We start from the raw sequence: 12,731 nt of genomic DNA, 5'->3' as shown, positions 1-12,731 counted from the left end.
CTCAAGCACAAGGTCATGAAAGTCAAGGCCCCCAGCTGCTGCCCTTGTGCAACCTGGGAGAGGTGAAATTTAACGTGTTTGCTTCTCCTCATAGTGATTCCCCTTTGAAGATGTCCTAGGTTTTTGGTAAAGGAACATGCACTGTCTGATGTGTGGGTCTTTTGAACCCTGAGGAGGTGGAGTGGCAGGAGATGGGGGCTCTCTTTCCCATTTCCTCCTGGTGTCCAGGGAAGATGCCCGGTCACCTTGGGAGGACTGAGACTCAGAGCTCCAGGTAAAACTGGTGGGCTAGGGGAGGTCCCCAAATACTGGTGAGACCTCAACCCTGGCCAGTGTCCAGGTTCTTGACACCACTGCAAGAAGAAATTCAAGGATGCGTCAGAAAATAGTGAAAATGTGGAGATTTATTGCAGTGAAAAGTACACATTAAAGAAAGGGGAGTGTGGGCCGGCTCAAGAGAGTTGTACCATGGGGTTTAGAGTTACCATCTTTATGGGTTTCTTTAACCAAGGGGTGGAATATTCACGAAGATTTCTGGAAAAAGGTAAAGATTTCTCGGAACTGTGGTGCCATCCTTTTTTTCTTTTTCGTGATGGAGTCTCTCTCTGTAGCCCAGGCTGGAGTGCAGTGGTGCCATCTCGGCTCACTGCAACCTCTGCCTCCTGGTCCTGGTTCAAGCAGTTCTGCCTCAGCCTCTCAAGTAGCTGGGATTATAGCACGTGCCACCATGCCCAGCTAATTTTTGTATTTTTAGTAGAGATGGGGTTTTACTGTGTTGGCTAGGCTGGGCTTGAACTCCTGACCTCATGATCCGCCCACCTCAGCCTCCCAAAGTGCTGGGACTACAGGTGTGAGCCACCATGCCCAGCCAGTACCACTCATTTTTATACCAAATATGGGTGTTCCTAGAACTGTCACAGCGCTGGTGGGTGTGTGATTTAGCATGTTAACGAGTGTATAATGAGGTCTTAGGCGAAACCTAAGTCAAATCCAGTGCTTTGTTGGTTCCCATCAGTCTTAGCCAGCTTGGCCCACATCTTGGTTTTCAGGGTCTTATTGGCCCCTGCAGCTGTTTTAACAGTTTCCTTTTGCTAGTCGTGTGAAGCTGCTGCCTGGAATTGTTTATTTCCCTGCGCCCACCGTGTATTATTCCTGTCTCATTTGACTGCCCTCAGAGATTTTTCTTCTTTATTTGTAAGGGTTGATGAGGGAGGGGGTCAATGTTTTATATTTACTTTTTGTTGATTTGGGTTTGGCCATGTCTAGTTAGGGCATGGAAATTTCTGGCTGCCTGTTTTAAAGGTCCCAAGGGTGGGTTATTAGCAGAATCTGAATCTGAGGCAGGGATTGGTTGGAATTTTTCTGTGATCATTATTTTGACATGGAACTGCTATAATCCAGAAGACACAAACTTTATAAGGAGGTTAAACAAGCAAGGACCAAAGGTTAGTAGAAATTGGAGTTATTCAAGTTTCCAGGAAAGGTAGGAACTGTCATACTTGGTAGGTATTTTTTGATGGGGTCCCAGATGGTTTAAGCAGTGTGCTTATTGAAATTATGTAGCCAGGTAGCGTGTTGGTAAGTCTCTTGAGCTGGCAGTCTAATTAATCCTGAGTTGTTAATATAAGAACAACAGGTGTGGTTTATTACCGTGTAAACCCCTTTGTTTAGCTAGAAGATAAAGCCTCCTGTTTTTTGATCATTTGAGTGGCTTATGTTTTGGCCCTGTTAGGGCCTCATACAATGGCTTAGCAATTCTGCAAAATCCTGCTATACCCAGGACAGTTCTTAGTGTTTTTTTTTGTTTGTTTTTTGTTTTTGTTTTTGTTGATAGAGGTTTTACTTCTAAGTAAACTTTTGTTTGATGGACAAGGTCCAGTTTCCTGAGTTTAGGATATACTACAGGTATTTCACTTTTGGTTGAGAAATTTGGGTCTTGGGTGGTGGGAACTGATTTTTTTTTTTTTTTTTTTTAAGGAAGTTTAGGACTTGAATGGCATTTTTATTTGAGTCCTCTTTAGTGGGGCTGTATACAAAGATGTTATTTACATACTGGAGTGTGGCTGTCCTTTTTAGCTCTGGCTTTCTTAACTTTTGTGTCAAGGCATTTTTGAACAAGCGAGGGCTATCCCTAAAGTCATGAGGCAGTATTGTCCTGGTGTACCATTGGGTAATAGTAGTTTCAGGATTAGTCTACTCAAAAGAAAATAAATTCTGAGAGTCGAGGTGCAAAGGGATACAAAAGAAAGCATTCTTATGATCTAACACTGTGAACTAATTGGTGTTTTCTGGTATTTGGTTAAGTGTAGTATAAGGATTTGGCACTATAGGATGTAAGGGAATTATGACCTTGTTAATGGCTCCTAAGTCTTGAACTAGACCATATATATATATATTTTTTTTTTTTTCTTTTTTTTTTTGAGATGGAGTTTCACTCTGTTGTCCAGGTTGGAGTGTGTGGCACAATCTCAACTCACTGCAATCTCTGCCTCCCGGGTTCAAGCGATTCTCCTGCCTCAGCCTCCCCAAGTAGCTGGGATCACAGGCATGTGCCACCACGTTTTTAAAGCATGGCCTCCTGTCCTTCCTGTCCAAAAACCAAATGAAAAATATGGTCTAGGCTGGGTGCTGTGGCCCACACCTGTAATTCCAGCATTTTGGGAGGCCGAGGTAGGTAGATCACCTGAGGTCAGGAGTTTGAGACCAGCCTGGCACACATGGCAAAACTCCATCTCCACTAAAAATACAAAAATTAGCCGGACATGGTGGCGGGCATCTGTAATTCCAGCTACTGTGGAGGCTGAGACAGGAGAATTGCTTGAACTGGGAGGCAGAGGTTGAGGTGAGCGGAGATTCCACCACTGCACTCTAGCCTGGGTGACAGAGTGAGACTATGTCTGGGAAGTTGGGGGGAGAGAATTAACAAACTAGAGACACAAAGGAACAAAAATACGCAAGACAGGGTAAGAGGGAGGAAGGGTACAGGGAGATCTAACATACATATAGCAGTTTGAAGTCCCAGGAAAGGAGAAAAAAATGGGGAGAAGCAATGTTTGAACATAGAATATCAGAGAAACTCCCCAGACTGATCAAAGACATCCAGTCACAGATTCAAGAAACTAGGAGCCCTTGAATAAATAAATAGAAAGCCACACCTAGCAACTCAGCTGTCAGTCTAATTGAACTTAATAGGCCCTTTCTTCTCTGGCTGCCTGTAAATCACCAATTTTTCAAATGCTGTTAGAACCAGCTGTACCGTTCTGCTGGGTCCTTCATTCCTGGGTTGAATGTGATCTTTGACCCTGTATTTATTTTATACTTGCAAGAGTCATGTTTTTAAACTTTTTGAAAACTATACTTTGAATATACATGAAACATAGGATTCATAAGACAATACTTTTTTTTCTTCTTGCAATAAATTTTCCATACTATGTTACTCTTTTCATTTTATTAAAAATTATTCTGGCCATCTACGAAATCTGCTCTCAACCTGCAGTTTGAAACATCCTGCCTTGGCAGACACGGCGGGGAGGTTCGTGGGGGAAGAATTGGATTAAAAAAAAAACAAAACACGAATATTTAGATTTCTTTGTTCAGCGGCCCCCCTCCAGGGATCAGATGACTGGCCCCCCTCGCTCCGCACTGACTCCGGGATCAATCCGGACGGCCATTGGGAGAAGCCGAGGGCAGCTTAGTCGCGGCCGGTTCCTGTTCCCTTCAGGACGCGAGGGTCGCCTTGGGTGGGGAACCCGCGGCCGGGCGAGGACCTGTCCCAGTGTAGGACTTCCCGGTTTCGAAAGAATCTCGCTGCACCCCCGCCCAGAGTTCAGACCAAGCGAAAAGTTATTTGAGAGGCCTCGGGGGCGCGGGGTGAGGAGTCGGTGGCGGAGGCCTTGGTCGGGGCGCGGTGGGTATCCCTGAGTCACCGCGTTCCTCTCCTGCAGACCCCACGACGCTGGGAGGAGCGAGGGAGTGAGCGGGAAGGGGTCTGGCTGGCCTTTGCTCGGCCCTCCCCAGCGCCCGGCCTTGAACCCGCCCTGAGCTGCTGCCTGGGCGGGTCCGGGGGTTCCGCACTCGACCCAAAGGTGCAGGCGGGCGAGCACAACCCATGGCTGCGCTGGGCTGCGCGAGGCTGAGGTGGGTGCTGCGAGGGGCCGGCCGTGGCCTCTGCCCCCACGGGGCCAGAGCCAAGGCCACGATCCCTACCGCCCTCCCCTCGGACAAGGCCACCGAGGCTCCCGGAGCCGGGCCTGGTATCCGGCGGCGGCAACGGAGCTTAAAGGAGATTCCACGTCTAGGGCAGCTGCGCTTCTTCTTTCAGCTGTTTGTTCAAGGCTATGCCCTGCAGCTGCACCAGTTACAGGTAACCCGCGGGGGCATCGCGTCCTGGGGATGGGGGTGGGCACCGGAACAGAGAGGCTAGAGGTGAGGAGACTTTGGACAAAAAGTGAAGACTGAAGGAACTCAGCTGGGGACCCACTGAGGCTATGGTCATAAACTGGAAATCTGTAGGGAGAATGTGCAAAGTACAGACAGAGCCCTTTGAGCTGACATAAACAGGACGATGAGGGGTGTAAATCAGGAAGGCACCAGCAAGGAGGGGATCTGGACGCTGGACTTAAAGTGAGCAGAGGCTGAGGAGGGAACTGTCTTGGGAAGACAGTGGGAAAGGCAAGTGTATAAGCTGACAGATAGGGAATCACTAATTCTGTCATGATACTGGCTACCACAGACTTCTTCCAAAGGAAATAACTTCAGGAGGATTTTAGAAGCCTCTTGGTTATTTGCATGGTAAATTTCCTCTTAGGGGAAAACACAATGCTGCTTCTCAGATCGTGGAAGCAAACTCACAGACCGAAAGGAAAAGGTACTTTTTGTTATTAAGAAATCAGTCTGAGGCCGGGTGCAGTGGCTCACACCTGTAATCCCAGCACCTTGAGAGGCTGAGGTGGGCAGATCACCTGAAGTCAGGAGTTTGAGACCAGCCTGGCCAACATGGTGAAACCCCGTCTCTACTAAAAATACAAACATTAGCTGGGCATGGTGGCACATGCTGGTAATCCCAGCTACTAGGGAGGCAGAGGCAGGAGAATCGCTTGAACCTGGGAGGCGAAGGTTGCAGTGAGCCAAGATCGTGCCACTGCACTCCAGCCTGGGCAACAAAGCAAGACTGTCTCACAAAATAAATAAAAAATAATTAAATTAAAAAGAAATCAGTTTGTGTTCAGGTCAGTGGTGTTGGGGGAGAAAACCAATGTCTAATAAGAAAGTTTTATCCAGCAGAATACAGAAATGAGGCAGGGATGAACAGCTCACTGCTCACTGACAGAGACCAGAAAACCCAACACTGACCAGTGTTGGAGAGGATTTAGGAAATGAACCAAAGGGGTTCATGTGGGATCTGTCTTCCTAATGACTAGCAAGAAATGTAAATGCACCTACCATGTTCCAGGCATGGTTCCAAGTGCTGGGATTCAGTGAGATGAGGCTTCTGCCCTCATGGGGCTTATATGCTCCTCTGAAGAAGATGGAGGACAAAGAGATAAAGTAATAAAAAGTTAACTTCACAGAGAGACCTCTGGGAGGAGAAGCTGTTCTAAGGTTGGGGAAGAGGGAGGGGGCTTCGATTCACAGGGTGCCTTCACAAGAACACTTGGTTGTCAGGGACTGATAGGAGCAGGCTGGTCCTGGGCTGGGATAGTCAACCACCTGCTGGTCATGTGTCTGTGCTGGAAAGGAGTCAAAAATGAGGAGGAGCTGTGGGGACTGGGGACAGAACAGGCCTTTGAGGACAGCCTTGAAGATCAAGATAAGGGCCCTGGTTCCTCTGAGGGGCCATGGTGAGCTCTTGAGCAGGCATGGGGTGAAGATGGCCTGCATGGAACACTGTCCAGGCTGTGGTGTGTGTAGTAGGAGAGGTGCAGAGGGTCTAAGGTGATGAAGGCTCAGGCATGGCAGGATCCAGGATGGAAAGGCAGATCTGAGCCACACTCCAGAGAAAGCTGGACTGGAGGTTGAGGATGAGGGAGAAGATGACCCTGAGGGCAACAAAGGGCAAAACGGACTACAACCAGGGCTGCATCCTCTGCAGTGTCCTGGTGGCTGCTGTCTCTCCTGCAGTCTTCCCTGTTGGGCTCATGTTTGTGAGACTTGGGGGTGTGAAAATAAGTAATTCAAAATCTAAGCTGTTGGAACTTTAAAATATTTTGAGCCTTAAGGGAATGTGATTATGTGATTATGGGACTCAAGTCACATAAGCAGGATGCTGTAACCTAAGCAGCTGTAACCTTTGTTTCTCTGATTATAGATTAACTTTCTTCTTTACCTCTGGTTTTGAAAACATTGTAAATGTCTACAGGGGCCAAGGAAGATGCCTTCCCTCTTCACTGTTGAACTTCATTGTAGATTCACTTCCTTTTATCTTTCTCACGCAAAGATTTCATGCCTATCACATTGCTTTAAGATGAAATGTTAACTATACTATTTTAAATTGGAAAGGAAATGAAAATGAGATGCATGGAAAAGAAAACAAATGATAACTAATTAAATTGTAACTCATAAACCAGCCTTGTATAGAAAGTGTTATAACCCTCTGAAACTTTGTTTCCTGCCTATATAAGCAAGGACTTAACTTTTAACTTTGGAGCACTGATCCCATTTTTCTGGAGTGTGTGTTTCCCAAATGGCTATTCTCAACTTTTCACTTGAATAAAATGTTTAAAACTGGATTCTGATTCTTTTGATTATTTCAGTTTGACAGGGGGCAGGTCAGAAAATACTGAGAGATGGTTTTGAAATCACTTGTGGACCCAGATCCTTTAAGCCAGTTGTCCCCAATCTTTTTGGCACCAGTTTTGTGGAAGACAATATTTCCATGGACTGGGGTGGCGGGGCTGGTTTTGGGATGAGTCAAGTGCATTACATTTATTGTGTACTTTATTTCTATTATTGTTACATTGTAATATATAATGAAATAATTATACAACTCGCTATAATGTGGAATCAGTGGGAGTCCTGAGCTTGTTTTCCTGCAATCAGACCATCCCATCTGGGGGTGATGGGAGACAGTGACAGATCAGGCATTAGATTCTCATAAGGAGTGTGCAACCTAGATCCCTCACATACGTAGTTCACAATAGGGTTTGTGCTCCTATGAGAATCTAATGCCAGCACTGATCTGACAGGAGGCGGAGCTAAGGTGGTATTATGAATGATGGGGAGTGGCTGCAAATACAGATGAAGCTTTGCTCACTCACCTGATGCTTACCTCCTGCTGTGAGGCCTGTTTTCTAACAGGTCACAGACTAGTACTGTTCTGTGGCCCAGGGGTTGGGCACCCCTGCTTTAAGCCAAGAAAACAGACTCTTGTTAACTTCTTCTGCTTGATTTAACCTTTAGAAATGGGAGAGGCCCAGTAAATGCCTCAAGGGTGAGAACTAAGGATTTCTCAGGGGCAGACTTGCTTAGGATGATGTCTAGAGCAGTAACTACCAAAGAAATTCTAGATGGCTTTAGAAGGAGGAAGAGGAAAGCAGGGGAAAGTCAGGATGTATGGCTTTTTAAAGGAGAGTCCAGGGCTGGGATATAGCAGAGCCCCCTGGTTTCAGTCCTTGTATCCCAAACGTCTTGCGGCACACGAACCTGGGCCATCCCATGGGAAATACATTAGCCCTTCCCACTATATGTGGCTAGTGTGCATTAATAGACAGAGGAGTGTTGTACATCTATAAAACTCAGGTAATAGCCCTTTAAAATTAGAGAATGTGTTTCAGTTACTCACTTTGCATCGGTTAGAATTTGTTAGATTGCCACTCAAACTGGCTTAAACTATAAAGCAGCTTTATTGGCTCATAGAACTGAAAACTCCAATAGTTGAGTATCCTTCAGGTGTGTTTGTTCTAGAGATTCAGGAAGTCATCAAAGCTACAGCTTCAGCTGGGTGTGATGGCACAGTCCTACAGTCCCCCAGCTACTTGGGAGACTGAGGCAGAAGGATCCCTTGAGTTCAGGAGTTTGAGACCAGACTGAGGAACATAGCAAGACCCTATCTCTAAATTTAAAAAATGACATCTCTGTTTTTCTGCAGTTCCCTGGGCTCAGCTGTCTTGCAGGAGTTGGTTGACTGGCTTGGCCTGGGTTAATTGCCTATCCATGAACCCATCATAGTGGCCAGGGGGAGACAGACATACCCTAATTAGCTTACCTCTGTGGAGGTTCACCCTTAAGCTGGGATTGGGGTCCCTCCCACGCAAACAAGGTATCTGCCACACAAAGGGGAGGATGGGAATGGATGTAGGAACAGCCAACCACAATGTCCCTTGCGCCCTCAGTTGTCAAAAACTGCATTAGCACACACAAAAAAGTAATAAAAATAAGCTTTGAGAAGCACTGTAGCACTTAAGGGAGTGAGGTAGGAATTAGGACATGTAAAAGTCATACTACGTAAATGCCAGTGCCTTTCTCTTTCCTGATAAAAATTATGTTGAACGCTGGAAAAATGAAATGTAAACATATGTTACATTTATATCAAATTAATATCTTTCAAACATATTGATCCTGAGAATTATGAGATATCTATTATGTAGCTCTTATTATGGACTGCCTGGCTTTGTGACCCTTCCTGTGCCCCCCAGTGCCCAGGAGATTAATGATTTAATCTCCCCCAGGTCACCCAATGTCCTAAGCACATATATGTCATTTTATGTTATCATGTTTCTCTATCTTTCTTTTTATTTTTTCTTTTTTTGAGACAGCGTTTCACTCTGTCACCTAGGCTGGAGTGCAGTGGTGCGATCATGGCTCACTGCAGTCTTGACCTCCCCAGCTCCAGCTGTCCCCCCACATCAGCCTTCCAAGTAGCTGGGACAACAGGCATGCACCACCATGCCTGGCTAATTTTTGTATTTTTGGTAGAGACAGGTGTCGCTATGCCCAGGCCGGTCTTGAACTCCTGAGCTCAAGCAATTCACCCACTTTGGCCTCCCAAAGTGCTGGAATTATAGGCATAAATTACTGTGCCTGGCCATCATGTATCACGTTTCTTATCATGACTTGTTTATATGGCTTAGAGATTGGGGCTGTGAAGCTGTGAGGCCTGGGCCTATGTCTTTTCTACCTTTCTCCCCCAAGTGCCAGGCACGGTCTTAGGCATAGGGGAGGTGCTATGAGTGGTACTGAGCAGTGGATACATCTGATGGAAGAAGTGTCACCCTTCTTCCCAGCTCCCTGATCTGGGTTGTTTGACATATTATAGAGTGAAGAAAAGGCAATGAGGGAGGTGGGCAGATTGAACAAGCCTGACCCTTCAGTTCTTGGAGTTTGAGGTTTCAGAAACTAAATGTCAACACATTCAGCATGGGCAGATGATTGGGGACTGGCCCACACTGGGCAAATCAAAAAAAGCAAATGTGGACTGGAGTGCCCGCATGATTATTTAATGAGGAGGTGCTTTGGTTTGAATGTGCTTCCTAAAGTTCATGTATTGGAAGCTTGATCTCCAATGCAACAGTGTTGAGAGGTGGGACCTTTAAGAGGTGATTGGAATGATTCTGAATGATTAGTTATCATGGGAGTGGTTACTGATAAAAGATTATTTTAACCCCTCCCTCTCTACCTCACACAATGCCCTCTTACCCCTCTGCTTTCTGCTATTGGATGATGTTGCAAGAAGGTCCTAACCAGATACAGTCCCCTCAACCTTGGACTTTCCAGCCTCCAGAACTGTAAGAAATAAATTGCTGTTCTTTATAAATTACCCAGCTTCAGATATTCTGTTATATCAATACAAAACGAATTAAGACAGGAAGTCAAGCCTCCCAGGAATCATAATACTCCATTGCACTAGAACCCTCTGTTGTAGTTATCTACTGCTGCATAACAAACTATCCCAAATCGTGGTGGCTTAAAACAACAAATATTTTGTTACAGTCATAATTCTGTGTGTCAGGAATGTGGGCAGGGCACAGTGGAAATGACTTATCTCTGCTTCATGATGGAGCAGGCCTTTAGCTCAAATGGGCAAAGATGGAGAGGATTGCTCAAGTGAGGCCATATGTCTGGGCCTTGAGTCTGGCTTTTAGCTGGCACGTCACCTCTTCTGGGGCCGGAATGGCCAAGATGACTTTTCTAGTTGCATGTTGGTTCCTGGCCTGGTTTGGCCAGAACAGCTGGTTATCTCTCTCTTCATATGACTGGCTTGAGCTTCCTTACAGCATGGTGGTCTTAGAACACTTGGACTTCTTGCATGCGCTGGCTTCCCCCAGAGTGAATGTTCCAAGAGACAGAAAATAATAGTTGCAGTTTCCTAAGGCCTGGTCCTGAAAATCAGCACAGTCTCATTTCCACTGTATTCCACTCATCAAAGCAGTTACAGAGCCCACTGAGAGCCTAGAGACATGGACTTCACCTCTTAATGGGAGGCATGTGAAGGAATCTGTAGCTGTCTTTAATCCTCTACACCCTTTTCGTCGGATTCAGTTACCTAGGGAGAGAAATTATTAACTACATTACTGAACCGCTTGGAAGGACCCAGAACGAAAGGAGTAGAATTGTATGGAAGAAAATTCCATCTGGGCCTTAGAGAAACCCTTTTGAATGTACTTCTCTGGTGACTCTCCTTTAGGTTAATTATCTCTCTCCTTTGGACTATGAGTGATAAATGCTGCCAAATTCTTCCTATTTGGCTTCCTTCTTCTGGATTTTGTAAAAACCACTCCTATTCTGTTAACACATTCTTTCTTCAGTTTGACAAAAACCTTTGATTAGATAGATTTCTTCCTTAGCACTCATGTTACCATCAGGCCTTCCAGAGATTATTGTCCATTTACCTTGACTGGACTTGAGTGTTTTTCAGGGTCATCTGGTAGACATCTATGAAGTTGTCCTTGAGGCTGTAGCAGAACAGCGAACATGGCCCAAAAGCCTCAGGGATGGGAATATGAAACTAGGTATTAAGGCAAAATATGTGTGAGTTATGCCAGTTTTGTAATTACATTGCCAGAATGAATCACTGCAATTTAGCATTTGCACTTATAGACAAACTGCTGTGGGCAAAGAGACATGCAAAATATTCAAGGCAGCCTTATTTGTGGTCAGGAAAGATTAGAATGATTTAAATGTCCCATAGTAGGGGACTAATTAAATTATGGTACATCCATATGATGAAATTTCATGCAGCCATTAAAAAGGTTAGGGACAGACCTATTAATATTTATTGCTTGCTAAGAGATGGAAAGAATGTGTTGAAAGAGAAAAACTTTAGCTGAATTAAGTTTAGCAGAGTTTAACTGAACAAAGAACGATTCACAAATCAGACAGTGTCCCGAGCCAGAGTAGGCGCAGAGACTCCAGTGCAGCCACGTGGTGGAAGATTTATGAACAGAAAAAGGAAAATAACATACAAAAAATGGAAGTGAGGTACAGAAACAGCCAGATTGATTACAGCTTGGCATTTACCTAATATGAACACGGTTTGAACAGTTGGCCATCTCTGATTGCCCAAAACTTGGTGATTGGCACAAGAGTAGGCTACAGTCTGTATACAGCTCCATTTACATTATAGGTCGTAATGTGCTGAGAAACTTTTAGGCCAAACTTAATATATAAGGCGGCAGCGTTAGGCTAAACTTGAACTTGATTTAACAATTCCCCACTTTTGGTCATCTCAGTTTTAGAGGATGACCAAGACTTTACTCACTGATGTCACTATCACCATTGTAAATGTATTTATTTGTTCTTGGAACCCATTGGGAAATAGCAGAGCAGTGGGTTTTGTAAGACGGGAACAAGGACTTCCGGTTATTTTTTGTAAAGGTTAGAGTAGAGGGTACCTCTTTATGCTGGGATGTCCTGTTTACAGAAGAAAAACAAAACCTAGTTTGTTCTAGGATCTATTTGTTTCCTTAAAGTCTTAGTTTGATTATGTCACATTTAGCATAAGTGACTCCATTTTGGTTTGGTGTGGTCTGTTGGAGGCTAGTGCATGAGCTCAGTCCAAAACAATGGCCTCCCATAATTTGTTTACAATTTCTCCTCTTTTGGTCAGTTTCTTACTTAGGTAAGAGTATGAGCAAAACGTCGGGCCTTAGCACTGCTCTCAGTTACCATCATTTTGTGTTTCTGGTCTCAGCACGTCATTCATAGGTTATGGTGCCTTTCATGGTCACATATTTCTTTTAGCTCTTTTCATTCCAGTTGAAGAGAGACCATTTGACATTCTACAGATGGCTGCATGCAAACATTTAAAACTTTTGAGAGAATACATTGCACCAGGGAGACTACTGTTACGACTATCAAGAGGATAATACCTAGAGTTTGGAGTATGCTCCTTAGCCAGGTTCCCCATAAACCAAACCAACTAAAATCAAATAGATCAAAGAATCAGCTAGATAAAAATTCTACTTGCTTTGACTAAGCAGTCTCTTTGTTAATCCCCTACAACTGAATCTCTAAAATACCAGATGTGATGAAAGTGCCAGCAGCTGCATAGATACTTCCCTGTTTAGCTAGTAGGTAATCTAGAGCAATTCTATTATTTAGCGTAACTTTCAGAAGAGAATTTAAAGTCTGTTGTGTAACCATATCCTTTACAGTAGGATCTGCTAGAGAGTCTATCATGAGGGATAAATTTCTTTCTTTCTTTTTTTTTTTTTTTTTTTTTTTTTGAGATGGAGTCTCGTTCTGTCGCCCAGGCTGGAGTGTAGTGGCGCCCTCTCGGCTCACTGCAGCCTCTG

General features: G+C 44.7%; 2 protein-coding genes across 3 annotated transcripts in view; one reads left to right on the top strand and one right to left on the bottom strand.

The window, feature by feature from the left end:
* The window catches only part of RNF25 (ring finger protein 25), a 316,906-nt gene that overhangs the window by 112,551 nt on the left and 191,624 nt on the right, over positions 1-12,731 (bottom strand). The gene's annotated exons all lie outside the window — the stretch shown is intronic.
* The window catches only part of LOC126932993 (sterol 26-hydroxylase, mitochondrial), a 37,428-nt gene continuing 27,363 nt past the window's right edge, over positions 2,667-12,731 (top strand). The window contains exon 1 of one of the 2 annotated variants that reach the window (XM_050752406.1): positions 2,667-4,363. In XM_050752406.1, the coding sequence (XP_050608363.1) occupies positions 4,109-4,363 (255 nt within the window). In that variant the 5' untranslated portion in view covers positions 2,667-4,108. The remainder of the gene's footprint in view (positions 4,364-12,731) is intronic. The other variant, XM_050752407.1, reaches the window with a different exon arrangement.

The sequence above is a fragment of the Macaca thibetana genome, chromosome 12, assembly GCF_024542745.1.
Source record: "Macaca thibetana thibetana isolate TM-01 chromosome 12, ASM2454274v1, whole genome shotgun sequence".
Classification (NCBI taxonomy): Eukaryota; Metazoa; Chordata; class Mammalia; order Primates; family Cercopithecidae; genus Macaca; species Macaca thibetana.
Note: the sequence above shows the minus strand (reverse complement) of the source record. Positions and strands in the feature narration are given on the sequence as shown.